The sequence below is a fragment of the Pezoporus occidentalis genome, unplaced genomic scaffold (genome assembly GCF_034315485.1).
Source record: "Pezoporus occidentalis ecotype Australia unplaced genomic scaffold, CSIRO_AGI_Poc_V1 ctg150, whole genome shotgun sequence".
NCBI lineage: Eukaryota > Metazoa > Chordata > Aves > Psittaciformes > Psittacidae > Pezoporus > Pezoporus occidentalis.
The window spans coordinates 1,214,368-1,242,245 of record NW_026913317.1 but is presented as its reverse complement, the minus strand read 5'-3'; the positions used below and the strand labels follow the sequence as shown (position 1 = coordinate 1,242,245).

At 37.1% G+C, this 27,878-nt stretch overlaps 1 protein-coding gene across 8 annotated transcripts in view; it reads left to right on the top strand.

The window, feature by feature from the left end:
* SLC4A10 (solute carrier family 4 member 10) overlaps positions 1–27,878 on the top strand; it is a 151,148-nt gene that overhangs the window by 15,057 nt on the left and 108,213 nt on the right. For 4 of the 8 annotated variants that reach the window (XR_009963294.1, XR_009963295.1, XM_062611055.1 and 1 more), the window contains exon 1: positions 19,216–19,652. The exons of 2 other annotated variants lie outside the window; for them this stretch is intronic. Coding sequence is in view for 3 of the 6 variants with exons in the window: in XM_062611055.1 (XP_062467039.1) it covers positions 19,572–19,652 (81 nt within the window). In the remaining 3 variants the exon portion in view is untranslated. Of the gene's footprint in view, positions 1–19,215; positions 19,653–27,878 lie in introns of those variants that run through there. 2 more of the 8 variants (XM_062611057.1, XM_062611059.1) reach the window with 2 other exon arrangements.

Here is a 27,878-nt window from a genome sequence, read left to right as displayed (position 1 = left end):
CAGTGCAGTGTAACTTGATTGAAACCAATGGAGATGCCCCAGATTTATACAAAAAAGCTGAAAATGTGATTTCTGTCTGTGTATTTCTGTAGTAGTTTTACAGTTCACACAAACTTGTAATAGCATCTCATTTTCATATGCTAACGTCTTTATCCTTTTCATTTTGTGTTCTGTTTTTCTACTCTTCTTTGATTCTCTCTTTGTCCATTGTGCCCCACCATCAGGAGTAGATTATCACTCATGGTGATTGTGCATATGGTTCTGTACAATATTGATTTTCTAATCCTGACAGCTGAGAGCTACAATGGCAGCAGCCCGAAATTAACTTAGAAACTTGGGATCCTAATCACTGGGTTTTGTGCTGCTTCAGCTGTCTGCACTTTCAGCCAGCTAAACCGAGACTGTATTACTTGCAGATGTGTGATAGAGCTGATTGATAGGTCAGTTCAGGATTTATTCAAAGTTGAGAACCCAGCTGGGAGCTGAGAAAGCAAGAAAGCCTTTTTTCCACATATGTACATGGAATATGTTGGAGAAGATGACTCCTGAAATTTTAAGGGCTACATATGCAAATTTCAAAGACATCTAGACATCAAAAATACATGGAATTTCCGACTGAGATTTCAAAAAAAAGGTGTAACTACTTTTGGCATAGTATTTTTGCTGAACTTGAGACTCTTGGGCAACTAATCTGATTAAAAATACCCAAACAAACTCAACCCCAACAAAAAAACAAGTAGCAGTTAAATGCTATAATTTTCTGACAAAGTAATGCAAAATTAAGACTGAACAAATGGTAATATGCAGTCACGTAAGGAACATGTAAACGTATATTGAATCCTCCTGGCTTTTAAAAATGGACCAGATTTAATATGTCTTGGTTTCTGCTTCACTATATTTCCAGTGTTTTATTAACCAATGAAAATAGATCTCTTTTTTTGAAAATACCTAAAAGTCTAACTGCAAAACAAGATTAAGACAGACTATTTAAGTAAAATGACCTACAAGCTCATTTAAGGTTTATATCAGTTTTAAGTTGATCTGCTTTGCCTAGGGCACAGTACAGAAGGGCAGAACCTGGAGAGAGAGTTATGCAGGCAAGATGCCTGTGGCAAAGTCTGCTGGACGCTTGGTTAGTCAAATGCTTAAAGATGCTTGTTTCTCTAGGTACCTTTAGCTTTCATCCCCTTCAGCAATGATGAGTCTGTTTTCAAACCGTACTTTCTTTGTGATCCCTCTAATGGTATACTCTCTGCTACTGGTTTTCATTTGGGGAAAAAACACCACCCTGTTCTCTCATTTATTTTTTTGTATATTGAGAGGTGTAAGTCAGAGGTAGCAAAGGTGAGCATAGACTAAAATAGGAGCGCACACTCGATGGTCCATTTGTGGCTTGAAAACATCTTCTGGATGACTATAACCAGAGTATATCAGTATGACAGACTTAAAATTATAAGTAATTAGCATCCATATTTCATAATTCTTATTCTTTACAGAGTGTAGGGAAATTTCAGGTCATATTTCTGAAATACAGTACCTGAATTGCTGCTGTAATTTCTGCTGGTGTTTCCACAATGTTTTGTGGATTTGTAAAACAAACAGGAAAAAAAGTAGAGGGACTCTATTTTTTTACCTCCCAGTAATCCCTTAAAGCATGGGTGATCTAGTTGCAGTTTCTCTCCAGCATCTGTGAGAGCACTTGAACACATATCTCCCACTTCCAAAGTGAGTGATCCACCCCAGTGAATCATAGCTGGATCTGCAAGTGACCTTTACGGTATCATGCAGAAGATGAAGATTACTAATGCATTGCAGAGGTTTCATGTTGTTGCATAATGCATCGAAAAAGTTGCATAATAGATTAAATGTGAGTTGAGAGTCTTTTTGTGTTAATTTGCTTAATTAGTTTCTGTATTTTTAATTCACAGAACTTCATCCAGTTACTATAGTAATTGATAGAATCTTCCTTCACTGAAATTGGACAACATAATTGAGTGCTTTCTTACATTTCAACCTGTGAGGTTGTTTTGTGGCGTGGTTTGCTTTTTTTTTTTTAATAATATTTTATTTTTTTGGCATGTTTCTTGTTGGCAGGTTTTTATTGCATAAGGGAGGTGTAGTGTTGTAACTATGATTTTTAGGGTAGAGATGCTTCAGTTAAACAAGACGCTGCAGAATTTTGTAATGGTGCGTGATTTGGCTGATCTGCTGTGGGAGTTCATTCTGTCATCAGATTCTCTCCAGCTACAATTATTTTTACACTCCTTCCTCAAGCACTTAGTGATCTGCATTAGGAAAGAATGCTGAAGCTTTCACACTGTTCACAGAGCCATTCAGTCTTTGATCTACATTATAATTGATTCAGTTAGGATCACAGTCTTCAGTTAGTTGATTGTAAATGTTTTGAAGAAATTGATCATGGGTGAGGGATGGCCTAAATGAGGATAATCTGAGACAGCTAGCAATAAAGGGGGATTGCACCCATGCGTCATCAGTTGCATTAAACTACAGTAACCTAGGTAGACAGGGAAAATGTAACACTCTGATAGTCAAATTTTGAAGTGGAAGGAAGGGGCAGCATTTTCAAGTAACTAGTATATACTCTTTACATGCTTATTGTGTTCATAGGTTTATTTTTTGAACTGACACAGTTTTTTTTGCTGTTCATGATTTGACAGCAGATTATTGACTATAGTTTCAAAATAGAAATGAAACATTAGCTTAATTACTGTTTGCATAGGGAAAATTTGGTCATTTTCCTAGCATAAATACCAAGGCTTTGAAAGAAAAAAAAGCACATATCAAAGGAATATGTTTGCTTAAGTAGCCAGAATTTTCTCCAACTTGTTATGATTGGAAAATTGATTTAATAGTCTTTCTTTCCCTGGAAAAGACTTGTTAAGGCTGAGTGATATAACGTTTCTGAAAATAGGGCAACTGTTATTACAATAAATGAGAAAAAATGCAGTGAAAGACATCATCTGAATAATGTATTTTTGCTTGGGGGCTTACTTATATTTAGTCTCCATGTTATAAATATCGCAGTTGTAATTTTTCAGTAGAAGAATCACAGCAGTAATTGTTCTGATACACTGGTAACAGAGATTTTGGCATATTCCCAGCACCCTGTTATAAAATTTAGATGATGAAATATGAAGATGGAGATATTTTTAATGTTGCCTAAGTGATTTTGATGCTTATTGATTTTTAATGACATCTGAAAATCTCCTGAATATGTAACTTCATCCCCTTGATTTTACATGTTATTCATGACCATTCAGAAATACTTCCAAATTTAATTTTCTTCCTGAAGTTGTAGAGCCTCATATAAATCCCTGCAGCAGTGTTTCTCAATTTCCATCTTGTCTTGCTGACAAGACTAGATTTGTTTTCTAACTTGTGTCACCTATCAAGGAAGATTTTTCTTTTCTTATGTGGTTATCTCCTGCTAAGGAATGAACAAAGAAGTGTCTGCTTAGAATCATAGAGTAGTTAGCTTTGGAAAGAACCTTAAGATCATCTAGTTCCAACCCCCCTGCCATGGGCAGGGACACCTCGCACTAAACCACGTCATCCAAGGCCCTGTCCAACCTGGCCTTGACCGCTGCCAGGGATGGAACATTCACAACTTCTTTGGGCAACCCATTCCAGTGCCTCACCACCCTTAGAGAAAAAAACTTCCTCCTTACATCCAATCTAAACTTCCCCGGTTTAAGTTTTAACCTGTTACCCCTTGTCTTATTGCTACAGTCCCTAATGAAGAGCTTGAAATGCTAAATTGTTATTTGATTGAGTCTCTTTACCTGATTCATTTAGGCCAGAAATGTTCTTACCTTTTACAATTAAAAGTTGAATAGCAGTAAATCATTATTTGGGAAGTGGATGAGTGAGGATATTTACTTTCTGATAATGCAGAGGTTTCTACTAATTCTACTAGGGAAGAGTCAGCTGTTACCATATATTTTTATTGTTACCATGTTCAGTCTAGCACTTCTAGGTGTCTGGAAAGTTGGGTTTTCAGTTTCATTTAATCTGTTGAGTTCCACAGTGTTTACCAGTCTTGTTTGAAAGTTCGTGCTGAAGTTTAACATGAATTTTACAATGGAAAACTTATTCATGTTGCTTTGAATTATACTTGCTTAAACCATCCTAAATCATTCTCTTCAGCTCCTGGTTTCAATAGTACTTTGTTATCATCTCTTCTTAAACTCTAAAGCTTTATGTTTGTCATAGCTTCTTTCTTAAATGAACTCATTTGTTGACCACTTAACTGTCTGGATTTAATGAGACTTTTGAGGAGCATTTGAATACATCTCTCTCTACCTGCCTAGGCTCTTTAAGTCAAATACAAAAGATGAATTTCAAGAAATTAAATCCTGGCCTACAGCCTAAATTATTGAGATTTGTAAAATACTTTTAGGACACCTGTCAAAGGATGGGTATTGGCAAAACATGAACAGAAACGGAAGTGGGAATGATCTGTCCTTGGGCTGGTTCAGGGTTCTGATTTTTGTGTATCTACAAGGCTTCATTAAATCAGTGCCCTTGTTCCTTGCAGGTAACTTCGTGAAGCGCAGAGAAGGGAGTGGAGAGGGTGAATGTGCTGAGGGAAATACTCGGCCAGTAGAGGTACATGAACTGGTAGAGAAGTTAATTGCAGTTTATGCTATTCATGTATTACAGAAATGCATTGCAGGAAATATTGCAACTTTCTCCTGACAAAAGCTCTGCGCTTCCAATGCCACAAATTCTTCTGGAGGACAAACCATAAGCAAAAAAGTTGTTTCTTGAGACACCTCAGTCGATTTTTAGGGTAAGAAACTTTACACAGCAGTTGTGGTTCTTGTGAATTTGAGTGTATCTTTCATTAATATGGTCTGCCCTGCATACTTACTGTGTTATCCTCTCTGGGTAGGTATTTATTAGTGCTGGGCAGTGGCGTGGTATGTTCTTGAAGGACGTTTACTTGGGACTGAATTTTCTCAGAAAGGTTATAACTGGGGAGAAGTGAAAGACCTTGCAACTGAGTGCTCAGAAGTTGTTGTTAATAAGCTTACACTTAAGCAGTGAGCATTGGGCGTAATAATGTTTGTGAACCTTGCAGCCTGTTGTGAGTTTGAGCTGGTTCCAGCAGTTCTCTTAAAGCCTTGCCTGAAGGATTGCCACCATCCCGCTATGGAAAAACACACTAGGGCAAAATTTGCGTATATGATTCCTGTGTTTTTGACTTTGTGTGGCAAAAATAAACCCAGAACTGTAGGTACATTTGCTGCAGCAGCATGACATTGTGCTTCTGCTGTGTTTACTCAGGAGAGTTTACACTGGGGCTGTTTCCTAGAGGTGACTGAATTCTTTCAGTCAGAGAAGAAGCAGACCTGTATCTCTCATATTAAAGTGGAACAAGCAAGGGTGGATGGTGTTACAGTATTGGTAGAAAACAAAGTGGTAGTCATCTCTGTACTGTCATTGTGTCATTGGATGTGTTTTTCAGAGAAGAACTGAGAAAGGTGGGTGAGCACATATGATGTGAGAACAGCACCCTGGCTGGCTTTAGGCTCTGGTTAGACATTAAGTTTCTTTGCCTTGTTGAGACCAAGGAGAATCTTAGCCACAAATGAAACTTTAGTGTGTGTGTGTGTGTACTAAATATATATATCTTTATATAGATATATATGTAATATTCATATGTACAAAGTACACATATATATGTAATGTATATATCTGTATATATAATAAAATTTGTATGTATATACAAAAAAGAGAGGCTCTTGTCCCAAGTAGTTGACTATTGCCAGTACCTGTCATCTTTGTTACTGTAAGTATTCCGGTAGTCTTCTGAAGGAAGTACAAGCCTTTGTTTTATTGAGTGCTAATTGGATTCTTTTTATTTCTCCTAACACGTACATCAAAACACTTTCTAGGTGTGGTCATGCCCTTCAAATCAAGTGAAAAGCAGGGGGATAAGACATGGAATGAAAAAATAAAAGTTTCAGCATAAGCCCATATTATGTATTAATTGCATGTAGAGCATTACATGGGCCCAGTGCCAGGCATATGCATGTGTATTTCCCACCAACATTTATGTGAGTAGGAATTTAATTAATAATTTCTTGCTTCTCAGTTGTTTTTCTAACCAGAACATTTGTTATGAAAGCCTTTGTCTCAATTTTCATAAAGTAAATGTAAAAACCTGGGAAAAATTTTTACATAGTATAGGGAGAACAAATAAGTTGTGCAAATCAGATTTTTGCCATTTTGTTAACAACAGCAACAATTAAGTATTGCTTCCTAGAGTCTGAATATGCAAAATTCCCAGTGACAGCACATTGTTTATGGGCTTTGAAATGATACTTTCTTTGTTAGAGTGTCAGTTCCTTTGGTATGTATTTCCTCTGTCACCTGAGGCTATTTTTCCAACACGTAACACATGTGATCTTTTTTGTGCTCTCTGAATAATCAGCTTTTCCTTTTGCTCATTAAGCATAAAAATGCAGCCAAGGTATTAACACAACATGAGGTATTAACAGTGACCAGTCTCTACCAAATACTAAGTTCTTTTTGTCTCTTACCTAATTAACATGCTTTAATTAGTTCACTACATTTAATGATTGTTATGTAAAACTCAACATATTCTACCTTCAGGATAACCATGACATTCAATCTAATGTGTCAGACTGGACAGTATGAATAATTAATACAGTATATTTGTTAATTTAGTATATGGACTAGCTTGACAGACCGTGTTGTGGGGTGGTGCTCAACATGGGGGGTCAGGCAGCAAGCTGCTGGGCAAGGAGCAAGAGCAGCACCCTCTAATGTCTCTGCTTGGGGAGGAAAGAAATGATGAACCTTGACAGAAATCAGGACCCTGCTGACACCAGGTGCTCCTGAATCTGTCCAGGTTCTCCTGCTGTCATGAGGCAAAGGCAGTCCTTGGCTCTGTCTTCTGCTTTTTGTGCCTTATACCTCCTTTCATGCTTCACTGGTAGCACTGGTTCAAGTCAGAAGTGCTTAATAATAATTCGTATAAAATACAATACAGGTATTTCTTATAAAAACCAAACCCCTGCACTTGAGCTATGAAAATCAGAAAGATAACTGCTGAATACTAATTCTTTAAGCTGCTTGAAAATGAATATTAAAAAGAATGTGCTATTTTAATACTTCTGACAGATGCTGGAACTTCAGTATATCTTGGGTTAAGTTATGTACAAGAAAAATTACAAAACTGCAAAAAAGGTTTACCTAAGTGGAAATAGGCCTTTCTCTTGTTATACCAATGTGTTTTGTGCTTTCTCTGACCAGAAATGGCCTGTTGTGCTTGGTAGTGTATGAGAATTTTTGGCTTCAGAAACGTGAGAGGCTGGTGGTTATTCTTTGGCATTGCCTTGTGCACCCTCTGAGTGGAGTGCTGCAAAATATCCTGTGTGATTAAGACACATGAAAATGTCTCTAGAAAGCTTGAAATTGTCTAGAACTTTTTGAAAGACCCTTACTAGTAGCAAAAGTGATAGACAGTATAGGTTTCCGTGTGGGCATAATGCCATCTAGCTATGAACACCAGTGGCTGTAAGGCTTTGCACAAAGGTCGTAGTGATGACTTGGAAAATAGGCTTAGACTTAGAAATGTCAAATTGATAGAGGGGCTTGAGAACATGAGCAAGGGAGAGCAGTGCATTTTTCTTGAAATAGATTATGATGGTGCTAGGAATGAGAGTTTCAGATTTTTACTTAAAATGCATTTTTAGGCATTATATTTTTGGGAGCAGTAATAAGGTGAATGTATGGAGCATCTGTTTCATTAAAGAACTCATTTCTTCAAGTTAGACAAATTTTGATTCTCTTAATGATGAAAGGCATTTTTTGGTTTTCAAGGTGATAAAGAGGCAACAGACCCACTTAGAATACTACCTTAAATTCATATGCTGATTTGGTTTCCCCAGCTACTTTTGTCTCTTCCTTGTCAAGGATGACTTAGGATATAAGCCTATGGTCTATTGACTGCTGGAGGCTGAGTGAAGTAAGAAAGTAATTTAAAAAAAAATGAAACATTTATGAGAATTTCCTTTATATGATATAGTCTGAACTGCTTTACTTGGCTCATAATACAAAGTACTTTTTTTTACATTAGCATGACTTATTTCTGTTGCATTTATTCTAAATATTTCTCCTCCTGTTATTGAGTGAGTTTTTGTAATCTTTTGTTGCTAATTACTTTCTTGAATGAGTTAGTTATAGGGATAGTCATTTTATAGCTGTGGTATTTAAAATGATTTATGGTAAACTGGCTTTTGTACGAGTTGTGTAAGAACTTCAGTAATGAGAAAGAATTTATGAAACAATACAGGTGTTGTTCTGCAAACAGGCAGGGTACTTAATAAAATGACCACACACTAGCGTGTAACATGCACTGTTTATTTAAACAAGCACTCTAAAGCGAATAAGCACACTAATGCGAATCAGGTACATATCTTTATGTACATATAGTAAATAAGTACAGTAAAGTGAATCAGATATATATGTACAGCGCAGAGGAAAATCAGCAGTGCATCAAATTGTTACTGTATAGGGAGAACAGAGATTTAAGAAGAAATACATCACCAGTTACCACCTAATCACCATCCAGGCCCACACTTCAGGCTGGGAAACCCCATTGCAGCCAATACCAGGAGTCTCAGGTAGTTGAGAAAATGCCTACATGGTGCTTCCACCCATAGGTGAGGCTTTTGATTTGGCTGCAAGAGGGTCCTGCTTTTAAACTCTTAGAATAACAACGGGCTTTATGCCAGCTCTGTGATTGGGCCGTGCAGTTTCTCATGATCTCACTTTTGCCCACATTGAGAGTGTTGGCCAGGCACCCTGGTGTGGCCAAGTACGAAAGTCAGAACAACTGCACGCCTGTGTTTTCCTGCCATATACTCTACCAAATACACTTTGACAAAAAATGTACTTTGGTATGTCTCTTAGTCACAAGTGGGAATCAACACTCAGCTAAGTACCCATCCATTACAAGTGTCTTCATCACCTTACTACCAAGTGGGTGCTGGCTGCCATATATTTGTTTTCAAAATACACTTGTTTGTAGGTTAAGGCAGAGACTGTGATTGAGATTTACATTGTCTCTGACCAGCAATTGGAAAATGCTGTAGATAGGTGAAATGTTCAAAATTTTTACTAGAAATGTGTGTTAAATAGCAAATTTGAATGATTCTTTTCATGATTCTCCTTTTCCATATTGTTCTTGTTTGAGTTTGCACACAACACTGAGCATGTTAAACTGCAGAACTTATCCTTAAAATAAAAATTGGGTTGATGGCTTGATGAAGAATCATTATGTAGAAGTAGTATATAGGGATTTGAGAATAATCAGGCTATTGAAATAACACAGTAATTCTTGAAATATATCTGAGGTGGAATTTGTGGCATCGTACATTATCTTGAAAAGCAGTCAAGAAGTTCTTGAAAAATAGATTTGGGAGGAACTAACAAAAATATTATTCCTTACATGTATTTAATGAAATCAGGATTCCAGCTATTTAGAGCTAACTCAAATCTTCATGTGTTTTTTCACATTTTCTGCTTCACTTCAGACAACTGTCTTGTGGTGAGAATGTTTTTCTTTATAGTTACCCTTTTCCCTGAAATTTGCATGGAAATTGGCTCACAGCTGTAACCTGAGAGGAAGTTTTAAAAAGGTTTTGAGCAGTGGAGAGTATGTAATGACTGCTTCTTGCAGAACTGACTGACATCTTTTCTTTCTCACTTAGCCTTCTGAACTCACCTGTTTTATCTACCACCAACTTAGGAAACATTAAGTCTTTTAGAGAGCTGCTACAAGGCCTGAAACAGGGCTGTGCTGGTGGTGGATGTGTATGGTGGTTCCGCTGGTGATCACTGGAGGAAGATGAGAGTTGGAAAGAAATTGGCTAATTCAGGAATCTTTTGTCTGTCTGCTGTCACTCTCTGGGGAGATGGTCCCATCGCTGGTTTTCTCCCTCTCTGCGGGAGAGGAGAAAGAAAAAGTGGAGATGGCTGCTGCTGAATATATCTTTCAGGACAAAGGGGACGTTTATTATCCTGGGTATATTTAACCATGATAGATCTGATCACTAAGTTTTAGACTGTCAAACAACAGCTACTCTCAGGCAAGCCAAGTTCATGCAGTAGTATAGGATGAGAAATGGTTCACTGTCCTCATGTGTGTATATATGGTGTGTGTGTATATATATATACCTAAGAGAGAATGACTATGAAGAATCACAGAGAGAATGACTATGAAGAATCACAGAAATAAAAGTCTTTGCAGCTTTGGCAAAAAAAAACCCAAACAAGCAAAAAACCCAACCCAGAGTTAATGGCTACGTAGCACCATAGTTAATATTTTTATTTAAGAGTCTTTACAATGGAGCTATTCCAGAAGATGCACTGTTGCACTTCAGGTATTATAATTTCACTGTGGTGTTTGCAATATTCTCTTTACTTACAGTGGGAGACAGTGTTTACTAGAACTAGGATTCACAAGAATAGGCGACCTCTCCTTCTCCTCCTTCCTCTCCTCCTTCCTCTCCTCCTTCCTCTCCTCCTTCCTCTCCTCCTTCCTCTCCTCCTTCCTCTCCTCCTTCCTCTCCTCCTTCCTCTCCTCCTTCCTCTCCTCCTTCCTCTCCTCCTTCCTCTCCTCCTTCCTCTCCTCCTTCCTCTCCTCCTTCCTCTCCTCCTTCCTCTCCTCCTTCCTCTCCTCCTTCCTCTCCTCCTTCCTCTCCTCCTTCCTCTCCCTCTCCTTTCTTCTTCCCATTTCTTACCACAGTAAGGCAAGCATATATGGAATCACCAAACTCCCTTCAAAACTGGTGAAGTCCCCTTACTGGAATGCATCTATTACATTTTCTGCATTTTGGTGTTCTTTTATCTTTCTTTGTCCTTTACACTTTTACTCTTTCACAAGTGCTTTGCACTGAAGTACTTGGCTGAAAGGCAGTTTAAATATAAAAGCTGGCAGTGTCTGACTTTTGAAGCTCCTGTGGGAGACTCTGCATGTTCCACTGGGTATTTCATCCCAGTTTTTATCTTTGAAGCAATCATTGGCTTTTTTTTTTTTGAGATCTAAACATTTTGATCTATGTCCTTGTGTTATTGAGTGTAAAATTGTGTTTTAAATATTAAAAAAAAAGAAAGGTACACAGGCAATTAGATTTTTAGAGCATTTTGAATTGTTCTAGGAAAAGATACCTTCTCCAGTTTTATACATCAGTATATATGATTTTGTCTAGTTTCTATAGTTTGTATCCCTAATTTTATAATTTAATCTGTAGCATCCCAACATGAGCTTTGGGGCCTGCTCCTTGTTTAGGGTGGCTTTTCTTTCTTCAGCCCTTTCTGTGTTCTTCCTACAACAACCAGAGGGAGGCTGCCTCTAACCCAGTGCCTGTTCAGGCTGTGGATGCCTGCCCTTGCAAAGTCATCAAAAAGATGTTTAGTTTTTAGTGAGGTGTGCTGCTTCAATAGCTTTTCTGTGTCCCCCTCCTAGAGAGGGGATAGCAAGGCAGAGCTGGTGCAGTTAATCTTAGTCTGTTTGCTGTCTGTGTGCACCCTTTTAAGCTTGCCAGAAAACAAATGTTTTCTTCAGAGCTCACTTTTCAGAATTGATTTTGGAATAGAGTGCTTGATCATTTTATTTATTACTATTTTTTTTAGCTGTAGGGGTGATAAAATTAGGTAATAATCTCTCTAATATATTACATATTTATGTGATAAATTGCATTTATAAAGCACTCTTTACTGTCTTGCTTTCTTCCTGTCATATGTTTTTTGTCAAGACTGCTAACTAACCTAATCCTAAAATATACTGGTGTAACAGCTCTTTGCCCATAGCTTTCCTTCAAAGCAGTGGCTTTCCTTCACAACCTTTGAAACTCTCATCCCATATTACAATCTTCTAAGACTCCAAAGGGTATTTTGCATAGGATCAATGTTAGGTTTATGCTCTGATACTTAAGCATATGAACCCACTTGTTTTGCATGATTGAAATAAGCATTTAAAGCAGCCTGGAAAATTTTGGACTAAATAATGTATCCAGCAAATTTATTTTTGCATGCACTTTGACTGAATAATGTTGGCTAGAATTAATCTTTATTTATTATCATTCTCATTTAGAATCAGTATGTTTTATAGCAAAGGAGTGTATGCATGGATGGATTTTAAAAATATCTGTGTTTATATCTATGTTGCCTGTCTATATTTTATTGATAAAACTTTGAAAGGACCATGGTGCACAAGTGATGCGCAAATAAGCTGGTACCTGGGGATTCGTAAAGGTATTCATGCATTCTGATTGCTTAGAAGTATAGCTAAATTAATGAGGAGGAGGGCACAGCTGAGCTTGTGTAAAAGTATAATATGCTTATAGTTTTACATACAGTAGAGGAACTTGTCTGAAATTCTCTTTTGTCTTTTTCCCCATTGTTTGAACTGCAGCAGAGTTTTGTCTGTTTTAGTGCTAGTTCTGAATATGATATAATTTGACATAATCTCAGACTTGTTCCTTTAAGAAAAATGACTTAGTTCTCTGCTCACACTGGCCGTATCGATGTCAAAGCTCAGCAATGTGTCAGGGTAATTCTCTAAAGCTCTACACAGATCGAAAAGATTATTGAAGAATGCACAGGCATTTTTTTGGTGCTAAGTCTGAAATAGAAGTGGCTAAATCCTCACCGGGTAGAAGTTATATAATTTGGCGATGCTATGCTGATTTATGCCTCTTGAGAGTTTGCCTGCAGCAGAAGCTGGAGGTGATGAGAAGAGATTGGATGAGAGAAAGACCATCCAGGAAAAATTCATCAAATTTGTCATTCTTGAAAGGACCATCATAACATATGGTAAGGCATATCATTTACCTCAGGCTCAGAGGAAAATGATTTCTGCTAGGAGAATATTAATTTTATTTCTTACAGGATCAGCTGACAGGGGAGGCTTTCTCCTGGCTGGTCTTCCCCTTCTGTTTTCTCTAAAGGGAAGGATGGAAGCTTGGAAATGTCTTATCTGTAGGAGACAAGCGAGTTGGCATTTTGCCATAATTTTCTGCTAGCAGAGAGGATAATGGTAATTATATGTCAAATTTTAGCATTTCTCTTCTTTGAAAGAGAACTTTTTAATGCAAAATATTTAGAAAAGTCAGATCTATTCTGAAGCGAATGAGAAGCTAGGATTAGTGAACTGACAAAATTTTCTTAAGCATTTTTTTATTCCTCTTCAGGGACAAGAGAGAGATGAAAAGGGTCAAAAGAAAGCAAGCTATGAGGTGTGCAGTGTAACTAGGCTGCAATTTCATTATTGTGTAATATTTGAGAGATACCCACAGCAGCATTGCCTGTCCTGCTGTTCTGTCTGTAAAAATAGTGGAAGCACTTGCTAAAGGGTTCCAGCATTTTTTTGTTAGATTTTTATTTCTTTATCAGGAAAATAAATTTCTGTTGTGCTGTACAAACACATCCAAATTCCATCTTCAGGGTGGAAGGTGAAAATGTTTTCCTGTAATCAATTCTAGCATCCCCAGTGGTTGCAGGTTAGGCCCTTACTCAGCCACATTTTTAGTGAGTAAAAGGACAAGGGGTTTCCCAGACTGTGGCATGTGTTACAGTACTGCTTAGATGCTGAAAAAGGTGGAAAGCTTTGCCTTCTTTAAAGTCAGAAAATAAAGGCATGGTCATTTAAAATAGGACCCATTTACCTTCTAGACACATATAAAATTTATAATTTCAATTGATTTTACATATAATTTATTAGAATACATGATTTACATAAATATAGTTTTGCTAGGAAAATAAATCCGTGACTGCGAACTTTTTAGTCTTTATATTCCGTATTTTTCCAAGAGCAAATGTAAGGTCAAGGGAGGTGATTCTGCCCCTCTACTCTGCTCTGGTGAGACCCCCACCTGGAGTACTGCATCCAGCTCTGGAGTGGTCAGAACAGGAAAGAAAGACGTGGACTTGTTGAAGAGGGAACAGCAGAGGGCCACAGAAATAATCAGAGAGCTGGAACACCTTTCTTAGAAGGAAATTCTGAGAGAGTTGGAGCTATTTAGCCTTGAGAAGAGGAGACTCCAGGGACACCTTGTTGTGCCATTTCAGTTCTTAAAGGGGAGAGACTTTTTAGCACGTCCTTTTGTGACAGGACGAGAGGTAATGGTTTTAAACTAAAAGAGGGGAGGTTCAGGCTGGATGTGAGGAAGAAGTTTTTTGCAGTGAAGTTGGTAAAGCCCTGGCACAGGTTGCCCAGAGAGGTGGTGGATGTGCCATCCCTGGAGACACTCAAGGCCAGGCTGGATGTGTTTCTGGGCAACCTGATCTAGTTGAAGATGTCCCTGCTCATTGCAGGGGGGTTGGACTAGATGACCTTTGAAGGTCCCTTCCAACCCAGACTGTTCTGTGATTCTATAAGCAGTCATCTTTTATGTACACTCTAAGTACAGAACTGCCTCTCAGCAGTCTGAGAAAAAGATGTCTGCTTTCTTCTACATTATCTTCTGGGAAATGGTATGCCAGGCATTTTGAAATTGATTTTGAAGGTAAAATACTGGATAGAAATAGTTCTTTCTTTTCGTTGTTTTAAAACTGCTTATTATACATTTATTCTAATTTGTCGGCAACATGTAATGCAGTGATGTGGATCATCAGAGTTTGACCTGTGATACAACTTGAGTTCTAATGCTAGGATACAGCACTATTGACAGTAGGATACTTGGAAAAGCAGGTTTTGACACTGAAGAATTGGAAGCAAGCGGTTCATTTCAGGTTTTGACTATGCAGCTGTGGTTCAGGTCTGCCTTTGCTTGTTTCCTATTTTGTTTTATAAAGGTTTTGAGTTTCCTTTAACCACAGTTGTGGTTATCCACAGATGACCTGATTAGACTTATGTAATGCCTGTGGAACTAATCACAAAAGAACAGTGTTGGAACAGTACCTCATTTGTGAGAATGTAGTAAATATGTACATAAAACATAGCAAGTTTTTAGTGAGTAAATAAATCTAAGCTTATATGTTCTAAATGGTTTTCTTGTTTGCCTAGAGAGGGGTATTTACACTTTATAACAAAAAAAAAACTTCAATAATTTCATGGGATAATTAAATAAGAGGTACATAGGTAGACTACAGAGAGGTAATAGAAACAGTCCTGTCATTAGGATTAAAGGGGAATGGGCTATCATTAGTTACTTTTGAGCTTATTCCACTCAAGTACAAAGATATTTTTTAATCTGTGTTGATCTGAGCAGTCAGACGAAATTTAAGAACTGATGAACTATCTTGCTTAAAGGAAATTGCTGAGCTATTTCTATTGTTAATACCATTCTAGATATTGAGACAAAAGCTCAGTGTTTTTAGTACAGGAGAAACCAACTGTTACCAAGTTGTGGGGTTTTTTTTTTTGGTTGGTTGTTTTGTTTTGTATTCAGAGTTACAAACTTATTTCCAATCATTGTTGAGCACCAGGGCAGTCTCCCCATTTTCCTTAGGTCCTGCTCTTGGTACCAGTTCTGCTGTACCTTGAATTTCCACTTTTTTTCTTCAATTGTCTGTGTTTTCATGATCGTCTCTAGTAGAAATAGGAATGAAAGACACGCTTTTGCTCTTTCAGTTTGATTTCCTGCTCTTGCAGACCTTCAACTTCTTATAGTGTAAAAACCACCAAACGTTAATGACAGCTTTGTATGGATTTGTGCTTGTTCCAGGATTTTTCTTTTGCATTAATATTATTTCTTTTTCGTTGGCATCTCAGTCTTGACACCTACAGCGATCTCCCCTTGGTCTTTTTTTCATTAAACTAAACAAAGCAAATGTTTTCAGCTTCCTCTCAAAATTTTCCTGACCATTGTAGAAGCCTTTATTTATCCCTTGCAGTTTAAATTCCTTTTCTAGGCGTAGATGATGAGAATCAAGAATAGTAGGATTTTAATAGAGCTTTGTGTTATTGCATTAATGCTGATGTCTGTTTGCTAGAAATATCTTCCCTGATAATTTTAAAATTTCATTCCATTTCCATAGGGACATCATATTGGTAGCTCATAATTACTCTGTGATCAGCTTTGTCCCCACAGTTTCATCCACTGTGATCTTCAGCTGCTGAGCTCTCAATTCTTAGCAGAAACTTAATAATCAGTTCACATCTTTGCATTTCACATTATTAAATTTTACCCCAGTTTTCCTAAAGGTAATCCATGTCTTCCTGGTGATGTTCTGTTCCTCATATGAGCAGCAATTTCCCATATCATAAATTTTTGAGTGAACCCAAAAAGATTTTTTTTGTATTATTAATACTACTTGTGCTCTTGTCATTAATAAATATGTAGTAAAATTGATCCCCCCAAATGATGCCAAGGAATATGTGTTAGTATTGTTCTTCCAGCTCTTTTGGTACAGCACTGTGTCATCTCACCTTACTTTTACAATCTGTCATACCTTTCACTGATCTCAAGTGCTCTCCATCACCAGCAAACATGACTTTAAATTAAGCAATTGATTGACAAGGCTTCTGTTGTTAGCTCACTTATTGCGTAGGTCAGTTTTTTTATGTGAAGCTGATTCATAATAGACTTGAAGTGACCATTATTTCACCTTAAATAATCCACAGGAAGTCTGAATTTGTTTTTTTCTCTCTTTCTAGATTGTTTTTTTTTCCCCTTTTTTCCTGTGTGTGTGAAAAATAAAATGAAACAAAAGCGAACTGTATTTGAGAGTAATACTTTTGTATGCTATAAAGTGGTACCTGTTGATATTCTAAAGCGAATGGATTACCGTATTCTTGCTTTGAACACCTCTCAGAATAAATAACTATACTGTATAAAATAGTATTGTACTTATACCATCTCTTTTAACATTTCTAATGAAATGTTAAAATTTTCACTTTTGCAAAAGAGTAATTGTATTGACATGAGGAAAGACATGGTATAACTTCTGGGAGAAGATTCCCCTACTTGGGATAATATAAATGAAATCATACTGCTGTATATTTCTGAGTGCATTTACAATCTGTACTGAGATCTGAACCTAATTCAGGAAAATAGACTTTTATCTTCTGCTAGCTTTTGAATTGATTTTAACTGATCTTAAGGTCCTTTCCAACTCTAAGTATTCTATGATCCTGTAAATTCCTCAGATGTCCAGCTGGGCAGAGATTATGCATTCTTTGTAGGCAGAAACGACATAAGTGATGTTTCTGGCAGCTGTGGTTAAAGCTCCTAGTTCTGTGTTTTTCACTCTTTGGGTGGAGATACATAGTTCAAGATTTGCACAGAGGTAGCATGCGTATTATTTATGAAAAGTGTCTTGGCAAAATACATTTTTTAATGTAGTCATTTCTTACCATCTTCCTAGCCTTTGTATTCTAGCTGGGTGGTTTGTGGGGACTTGGAAGTGGTTACCAGCAACTTATAGATACAAGGTTGTACTCCCTTATGTAGTTGTAAGTAGCTACTGATCAGAATATAGTATTGCAGAACTGCATGTTTGCATAGGAATAATTAATATTTAAGGCTGGTGTTTTATTATCTTTTATAAAATTATCTTTGGAAATAAAAATATTACCCTGGGAGATACTCTTGTTTAATACTGATGTAGGGAAAGATATTTTCTCCTTCTTTTACTGATAAATCACTCTTCCATTTTTAAAGGGCCTTTTGTCTCCTTGTGTGTATGCGTTTATATCCTGTGCACATAGATCTGGTACTGTTTTGTAGGTTGAATGTGAATTCATGAGTTTTTATGGGAAACCTTTAAAAGTGGCAGCTTTCACAATGAACATTCACTATATACAAAATGGCACCCTGACTGCCGTTATCAGCTGATGTAAGAGGATAGCATCAGGTAGTTGGGTCTCAGGATTAACTTTCTGGAAAATATGAAAAGCAGCATTAAGTCTGGCTTGATAATGATTCCCTACTGTACTTCCTTGGGCTTCGGTGGCTAGCCTCTGCTGGGCTGCTGGACATGTCACTGGAGACCTTCTATGAATGTAGGAGAGTTCCTTTTCCCTGTAGGTGAGGCAGTTGCACGCTCTATAAAGTGAATCAATTAAAAATTGATGGCAAGCAGTTTCTCTCTCAAAGGGAAAATCTGTGATATTCATGGATGAGACCAGTTTGCTTTTATCAGTGCCATAATGTGAATGACTATAAGCCAAATTTGATTAAGTTACTCAAAAGACCAGCTTCTACAACTATATAATAATAATGTTAAACTAACAGAATAGGATCTGGGTGAATTAATTTAGAACCATTTACTTCTAGATTCAGCTTCTGCTTATATTTCAAAGTAAAGAAGGGCATCCAGAATCATTTAAATAACATGCAAGCTGTAGTTAGGAAGATTTTTTTCCCTCCAAGTTTTATTTGTCTGTAAAATTCGACTGGTAGCAATATATTTCAATATGTGTTCAGGGGATGTTCCTCTGTGTTTAAGGATAGGGACTGAGTGCCTCAATAGGACTTTCTCAGTGCGTGAACATCAGTAAATTTTCTGTGGGTCTGGAATGCAGAGGAACTGTTAAATGATAACTTTTTCAGTTTTGTTGGTGGGACTATTTTGTCTTAGTTCTGTGAAGTTTTTGTTTGCATAAATTTGTTGCCATAATAATAGCAACAATAAACATAAATAGTGATTTATGATAATTAATTTGTATCAAGTATGTGTTTTAATAAAAATCTGGTTATTACTTTGTAGTCTTAATTTAAAAATGACTAAGGAGAATACTATACATTTGTTAGCTTGAAAGGTCTCTTGTATCAGAAAAGAACCATGCATGATTGTTTTGTTTGATATCAAAACACATTTTTGCTGTCATAATACTGGCACGTTCTCAAGGCATGCTGTTTTCTGGCTGCTAGCAGGGAGTAATGGAAACAATGCAGTGATCATGCAATTTATTTGAAAATAAGCACTAAAAATTCTTAGGCAAGCAATGTTTTTAATTTAGGATTCGTAAGGCTGCATAAAATAGCTGTTTTAGTACCACAGAGGTATTTAAATGCCTTGCTGCCTCTGAATTGTTTATAATTTCTTTCTGGTAATTTTCCTTTGGATCAGATTGTGATGCTGCTTCTGAATAGTGATAGTGCTTGTTGAGGAGTGGTCATGCAAGCAAAATGTGGTAACCTCGATATGTCACTTCATCTGCTGTTTTTCTTTTGTTAATGCAAAGCTGGTTGCATAATATCTAATTTCTCCTTTAGCTGACCACAGATGAAAACAAAATCCATAATGGCAGCGCTAGATTTTATAAAAAACGCAAGTGAGGAGTTGAAGGATGTGGCTTGTTCTGTTTGGATGATGCAGGATTGCTTTAAGCAGTAAGCTTACTGTTTTCAGATGGCATTAGCAGCATCAGTGATATAGCTGTGTCAGCCTCCTTGACTACTGGATGTCTGTAATCGCACGGAGGGAACTATATTTAAGATCTGATATCTTGAGGGTAATGACTCGAGCACTTACTGATGGACAGAATGGCTGTTAATGCTTTCTTCACTAGCCCTGAAGATTTTGAAAGGTAGATGGGTCTGTGATGTACTTCTGTAAGACAGGAAATGCAATTTTTGGGGGTCTCTGGAAATAGAAAGGTCATGCAGCTTGGAACCGGTGAGACATTACAGTCTCTAAGTCATCAGGTATGACCTTATAGTTTATTCTAATATTTTTAACACAAGGGTTTGTTTTACAGCTTTAGGTCGTTTACAATCTCTTTGTCTGTGTAATTGTTTCATGTTGGATTTGCTACAGGATTTGTCGGGTAGACTGTTTACATAAGCAGAGCAATGTATATCTTGGAAATCTAATGTGTGGTTAATTGCTATTTGAACAATGTAAGGTTATTCCATATATATTTTCAACCTGTTTTTATTGTGAATGTGATTTCTTTTAACTAATTCAGGGTAAAGGTTATACCTTTGCTGTAAAGTAAAATGACAAGATTGCATTGCATTTTTGCTTTGCTTTATCTGTACATGGCACACAAAGCTATAGTGAATGTGTGTGTTTGTGATATGTAATGCAGTATAAGGCAACTGTTTACCTACAGTGGCAGGTTATTTAAAACAACGTATCACATTGTGTAACAGGACTGAGCTATTCTGCAGGCACAGATCTTGCTGCTTTTTTTTTTTTTTTGTATTTTGCAGTAGTAGGATTTTTTTTTTCTTTTTTGCTTCATTTCAGATCAGTTTAAAAATAGCTCACTGAGCATAACAGTGGAAGTTTGGCATGATAACGTGCCTCTTTTTAATTATTACACTTAGTGACACAAACTAATAGTTAATGGGTTGTAAATGAGAAGGTGAGTAACTTAAATATTTAGAACGTTGTTTAAAACCAAATTCATTTTACTTAAGCATGTCTCATCATTTTTGTTTTTAACTGTTGCCAACTTTATTGCATGGCTGATACAAAAGTGTGTGCGAATGCATTGTGGTGATGGATAGGACAGTCAGAGTACATAAAACCCCAGGTATGTGGGTATTTTACATAGGAAGATAGTGGCCTGATTTAATGTGTGGAGCACAAAATGTAATTGGACATCCGGTTACAACTTTAGGTGTTACAAATGCTAGATAATAGCCACTGTTTCCCTTGAATACATCATAGAGCAATTATGTTTAAATTTGTAGAAGTTTATTTTAAAACAGTGATGTTCAGCTCCATCTTAAGAAATTCTAGATGTATTTGCAGAACATTACCATGGCAACGTGTTTGGCCATGTGTTTTAAAAGCTCCAAGGAAGCCTGAAAGTAGTGTGCAATTTTTCTGTCACTTGCTTTACCCTTGTAGAACAACAATTTTCACATAAAACTGGACTGCAGACTGGCAGGGGTGAGTGATAATTCCTGACCTCAAAGCACAGGATTAAGTGATCAAGATTTAAAAATATTTTCTTATTTCCACACAGAAATGTAAACATGTAAAATGTGGATTTGATTTTGCATTTAAAACTGTATTCTGGTTTCACCCCCATTTAATAACATTCTGCTGGAAATATATGTGTGCGGGAGACCACAGAAGATCAAACTTAAGAGCGTGCAACAAATTGCTTCAGTAAAAAAGGCTGTCTTTTCATTTTTAATTAAAAACGTATTTGTAAAAAAGTGTTGTATTACTTTTATTAGCCATAATTTATAGTTTTCCAGTGTACTTATCCAGCTTACGTTCTTATTAATAATGGAGAAAGACTGCCCTGCTATTAAGCTTGATTAGATTTGGAATGATTTAACTATACCTTTCACTTGCTACAAGATCTTTTTAATCTGTTAGAATTCATTTTCAGTATTTTAATGTATTAGTCACAATGAGTACATTCTGTTCCTTGGCATTGGAATGAAATTCCTGAAAGTATTGGTTTCGTGGTATTTTGGTGCTTTGCAGGGTATTTATGGACTTTTTATTAGGACGAACCTTCCCCCTAGCTTTTTTGTTTTCTTTATTCAAGTGTAATTTAAAATCTTGACTTACATGCATTTTGAAGTTGTTTCCGAACTCTCCTTTGCTCATTGAAAATAATTAGATCTCTATGGAATTTTGCATAACTGGAAGCTATAGCAGTATGTCATGTGTTTATCCTGGACTCCATTTCATCATTTATATTAATTCTGCAAACTGTTCTGTGCATGTTTCTGAAATGTATCATTGATAATAATCTCCAAATTGCGTGATAAACATCCATTGCGGCGTGGTTAGGGTAGAAACTGTGTTTACAGAGGAAAATGGGTGAAGAATGCTTACCTGAGGGAGTGTGTGTTTAGGTCATTCCATTTTTGAACAATAATTTTACTGACTATTGCAAGTGAATTTAAATATGTTTTTTTTTCACTTAAAGGATTCAGTTCCATTATAGGTCCTCCTTAATTTTGGTGGACTAAAGAATATTACCCCAAAGGAAGGTATTAAGGAAGTGAGGTTCTTTTCTAAAAGGTAGAGATTTACACATGAGAGCAGGGAATCAGACTGAGGAGATCTGAAAACTTAAAACTACAAACTATTTTGCTTGCTTAAAAATGTGCCTTCCCCCTCCCCCCCATCAAAAAAAAAAAAATGACAGTTTGAAAATGTTTGCTGATATTTGGTCATATTGTACAAATTTGAAGTAATTGAATCCAGTGGCAATGTCTTGGTATCAACAAGAAGGGTTTCTTTTATTTCTCTTAACTATACCATCTCTTCGAAGTAAGTTGATTGCAATTGTCAGTGTTTGAAGAATACTATGTAAAAAAGGATTACCCTAACTATTCTCTCCCTATGACTATGCGTAATGAATACACATCCATGAGTATGTGTTTCCCTGTCTTTAAACATTTCAATTTACAGAACTTGATTATAAAGGTCTTAAAGGAAAGGGAGCTCTGTATGGATGTTTTAGGGATAAAGTTAACTAGTGAGTTTGGCAAGAAGCCCAGTATCTGTGTATTTTACTAAAAATGTGAATGCTCACACTCATGTCAATACTCAGTTGTGTAGTGGTTTTATTTATTATTGATTGATGTTCTGAATCCACACTGCTGACTTTTTTTCCTATGTTACAGTGCCAGTTTTTAAGGAAATGGCAGTACTAGGACTAATAGGGGATTGTGGCCAAACATTCACAACTAGCAAAACAACACAAGAAGTAAAAAGTACTTTCAGAGTGAGTTGAAAGAATTCAAGTCCTTTTGTCCTACGTTAGTCTTCGTCCCAAGAGATGATCCCATTCTGTGGTCAAATTCTCCTTGTTTAGTACTTTAATTCATATACCAAGTTATTTGGCATCATAACCTGAATTGTAGAGGTCTTAGAATCAGCATGTCAGAAAGGTCTAAAACATAAAGTAACATAGCGTAAATATGTAATAGTGAACAGTAAGGTCACAAAATACATAGGTAAGTGACTAGTATTCCAAGAATGCTCTATTCCATTTAGTGTTTCAAGAATATCACTATTTTATCATTTGAATAGAAACCTTTTAAAGGAGATTTGCTGGGATGCAGTATGAAAATGTGGACAAATAACAACAATAATACCACAGTAATCTGTTAAATTTTAAATAGTCGTAATTAGTCCCAACAAATTCTGGGACCACCTGAGAGGGAGTAGTAGGGAAAGTGACCATAATTCTGGTAAATTCCAATAGGCCACTTACTAGTTAAGATCGACATAAACTACAGAGTAAGCTACCTAATGCCTTCATTGTGCTATACTGATTTCAGTGTGACCCTTAAAAGGGAGAGCATCACTTTCTGGAGTAATTTAAAAAATGTATATACCAGTAAGATGTTACAGGGTGTGACTGATAATATGGTGGGGTAATACTGCTATTTCCATTTCATTAAGGGCATTTTTTTTTTTCTTAAGTGATACTTCATATATTTAATTTGTGCTCATTTCCCCTTGCCCTATCACTGGGCACCACTGAGAAGAGTCTGGTTAAGCCTTTGCTACTTCCCCCCCAGTTGTGTTTATATACGCTCTGATAAGATTCCTCTGAGCCTTCTCTAGGCTGAAACAGTCCCAGTGCTCTTGGTCTCCTCTTCTGTGACCTTTATGGCCCTTTACTGGGCTTACTCCATTACATCCATGTCTTTCTTACAAGAAGGGAGCCCAGAATTGTACAGTATGCCTCAGTTATGTCTCAGCAGGGCTGAGTAGAGAGGCAGAATAACATTATCTGGTAAAGAAATTTGGATTGTCTGTTAACTGGTCAATGAAATACAGGAAACTTGAATCCTTGAAAAATAAGGATTTAAGTCACTGAAAATTATGAATACTGTCTGGTGGTAATCTTATGGAGAAGAAAAGCTTTGAAATAGCTTCGCTTAATTCATAGCAGGTTTTTTTAGTGATGAAACCTTCTGTTCTGGAATGTTGTATGTGGAATCTATGTCCCCCAGTGCGAATTGATACAAGCAAAGACTAATGCCTAAGGGGAAAGGTTAAGCTTTACTATTTTGACCTAAGCAAATTTTAAAGTAACTGAGTAAGAAGATATTATCTAGTATGCTATCAGTGATAATCAAAGAATCATAGAATGGTTTGGGTTTGGAAAGGGCCTTAAGATCATATAGTTCCAAACCCCTACCATGGGCAGGGACTCTTCACACTAGACCATGTTGCCCAAGACTCCGTCCAGCCTGGCCTTGAACACTGCCAGGGATGGAGCATTTACCGCTTCTTTGGGCAACCTGTTCCAGTGCCTCACCACCCTCACAGTAAAGAACTTCTTCCTTATATCTAACCTGAACTTCCCCTGTTTAAGTTTAAACCCATTGCCCCTTGTCCTGTCGCTATAGTTCCTGATGAAAAGTCCCTCTCTGTCTACTTGTAGGCCCCTTTCAGATATTGGAAGGCTGCTGTGATAAAAAATAAACTATGGGGAACCTGAACTCCAGGGATTCGTAAGTTTTGCTTTAGTCAACTTGCCAAAAATGATTTGTTAATTTCTAGTAGAAACTTAGAGCATGCACAGAGCTCTCAAATGTGCTCAGCTGATGCAGCAGCCATCAAGTGACAGAAAATATTCAGCTTGGTGCATTGAATGAAAATGTAAAACAGGCATTAAGTGACATGAGGGAGTGTTGTGGTATTGTAAAAATTTGCTCATTTTTGTAATAGCTTCCCCCTTTTCCCCCAGGCTGCTTAAACAAACTAAAAATATGTATAGGAGACTTCAGTGATTCAAGATTCATCCTTTTCTCTACTGATAACATAATGGGTTCACTTGTTTAAATTCTCTTTTTTAAAGATTTTGTGCAGGCACGCAGAGTCGTTAAAATACGTGTAAGAAAGCATATCCATAAGGTTTGCATACGCATTTAATGCAATTAAAGCTATTCTAACAAGTAGGTCCAAATCCTGTGACAAAAAGTTTCCAGGAAAAACAGTGTCACTTTTTGTACCTGAATCCTTGAATCCTGAAGCAGAGAAATACATTGTACTTGCATTTGTAAGGGGAGCTGCAATTGAGTACTTGCATTCGGGTGTGGAGTTGCTCTGGAGATGGGATTTTGCATGGTAGAGACCTCATGTCAAGCTTATTATGTGAGGGGGTTAACTGTGCTTTAGGGGCTTTCTGTCTGAGAGTTAGTCATGCAGGTCAGTTACACCATCCACTGTCATTCTTTAGTTCAATTTTTCAAGGTATTTAAGTCTTCATTTTCTGTTTTCCTGCTAAGGTTATCTGAAATACTTAAAACCTCTGTGTGTGTGTGTGTGCGTGTGTGTGTGTGTATGTGTGTTGGAATCAGACTGCTCTTTCCCCTTTTCTTCTCCCCGTTGTTCACCTAACTTTTCAAGTTCTGTACCATGAATAAATTTTGATGAATATAAAATTTTGGACTTTGTGCACATACATGTGTCTTAAGCAGCAGTTGTGCATATCACAACTTTGTATTTAAACTTAGGCAGCTCTTAGTATATGATAAAGTGGAGGTTGGGTGGTGTTACCTGCGTGTTGACTGCCATGTAACATTTTTGAAGGAGTGTACACTCAATGAACATTAGGAAAATCTAGTATGTATGGAAAATACAAAATGAGAGTTTTGTAACAATGGAATGCAGTGATTTCTTATGGCATTGTATATTCTGCTGAAGATTATTCCTAGGTGCTTAGATTTCATATGGCGAGTATAGGCCTATTTGTGAGTGCTACTAAGTTTGAAGCTGTGTCTGGTAACTGTGGCTGGAACTTTAGTGTATCATTTGTGGTAATTGTGCTAATACGTGTCAAAAATATAACTCCTTAGATCACCAGGGCACAGGATTCAGTGGAGGTTGCTGTATGTTGCTGGTAAACTTTACCTAACTTTACATGAAATATGAGACATGGGGAAACGAAAAACTGTCCTGGCATTCTTTTTTTGCTCTGGAAGGAAGTGATGACCTCTTTCTTCAGGAACTTGGTTTCCTTGTTTCCTTTGCCAGACTTCTTCCCTCTGCTAGATCTCAGTGTACCATCACCAGTCTTTCTGGATGCAGTCATGGGTGAATTTCTCATTTCTGCTAATGAGCATCTTGCAGTGACTCACTGGGCTTGGTTATTGCCCAGTCTGCCTCCTGCTTTCCTCCTCCTCTTTCCGGAATGGTTTGCTATTTTGTGCGGTGCAGACATGATGAAATTTCTCAGCCATCTAACTTCTAATGCAAAGTTGCATATTTGCTGTGGTGTCAGTGAGAGATGTAATCTGTGCTGTCAAATGTAGTTACTAGCACTGCCTTGTGTCCCGAGCATCTACAGTAGCAACAACCTCACCACAGATCTGAGGCATGCTCAGGGTCCTTTTCTTGTCTGCTTCAACAGATAAGAACTGTAAAGTTGTTTCCTTTTTAGTATCCTTTGCAATTGCTGAGACAGGGATTAAATTTATGGTTTTAGCTATGTCTGTATCATCAGCTGTAAACAAATTTCCTTGGCAGTCGCTTAGACTTTATTTCCCATATGGGCCTCCTTTTACGTCCATATAAATGTCATTATCAATTTCTAGTTTAATTTCCTTTTAATTTTCCTATCTTTGATTGGCTATACTGTGCACACCTGTAAATCTGTAATTTAATATAGGAACATAGAGAATAGCACTTTTATCTTCCAATGTGCACTGTATAAAATTTCTTCAGGTGACCTGAAGAATCTCTTGCACTGTTTATTCAGTCATAGCAAACAAGATAGGCTCTTTGGCTTTGGACACTTTTGGCATCTGCTTCTGTAGAGAACTGGGCAGCAGGGATCCTGTAAAGTAAATTGGTTAAGCCCTGAAGCTGATGCTGTTTCCATAATGGATGCTTCTGCTTTCCAGCATGTTTATCACCATGTATCTTCCTCTCTTGGTTTTCAGTTTACTTACTGGGGTATTCATAGTGATGGACAGTGATGTAGGACTGTTGTGAAACAAAACTGCCCTTCTTGAAATTCAGCAGGGGGTTACATCATTTCCAAGGCAAGAAGCACCCCATTCTCAGTAACCCTCACTTTGGGAGATTGGCTGTGTTAACGAAGGCAGGGTTTTCTTTGCTTATTCAGGTTCCTAGTGCAATTCTGCTCAGTTTGAATTTATGTCTATTTATAGATTCCTGGTCTGTTGTTAGGGGACCTCTTGATTAATTTCAGTGCAGAACTGCAAATGTACCTCAGATCTGTCAGTTGATGTGTGTTTCCCTGCAACATTCCACTGGATTAATTGTTTTCCAGTATGTCATGCTTACTTGCATGTCCTGCAATTTTATTCTTCATAACAGTTTCTCTGAATCTGCCCATTGCTAGCAACAGGCTATTGGTTGATTGTTTACAAACACAAGAAATCTTTTTAGAAGATTTGTTGTAGTTGGTGTAGTTGACATCATATGTGCAGTTTTCCAGTTCAAAGGTGAGTTCAAGTAATCCAGTTCAAAGGTATGCGAGGTGATTTCAAGGAAGGATGTTACACGCCACATTTGGTCTCTCACCTGTAGAATTTGGGATTATAAACTGGTTTTGTTGACTAAAATACCTTGAGAGTAGTTCTGTTGGAAGGATATGCAGATTTATTACCAGCCTACTTCTAGGCTGGCTGGATCTCCATGTAATGCAGCATTTCAGAAACAGGAAAATTGAGGAAGCAGAAACATTCAGAAGGTGTTTTAAACACAAGTCAGATGCAAGATAATAATGTCACATAGTTTCAGTTTTTTTCATGGACAGATTAAAAAAGCCATCGTGCCTTTGCTGTCTTTTATTGTTCTCTGGCACAGGCATTATTTTTGTGATTCAGGGTAATGAAAAATAAACAAGAATGAGAATAATCATGAATAAATTTTCCAAGGGAATAATAGTAGTATCTATTAATGGAACTATGCACAGGATGTGTTGACTTGATCTTTATGATATTGAAAAGGAGAAACTTCTT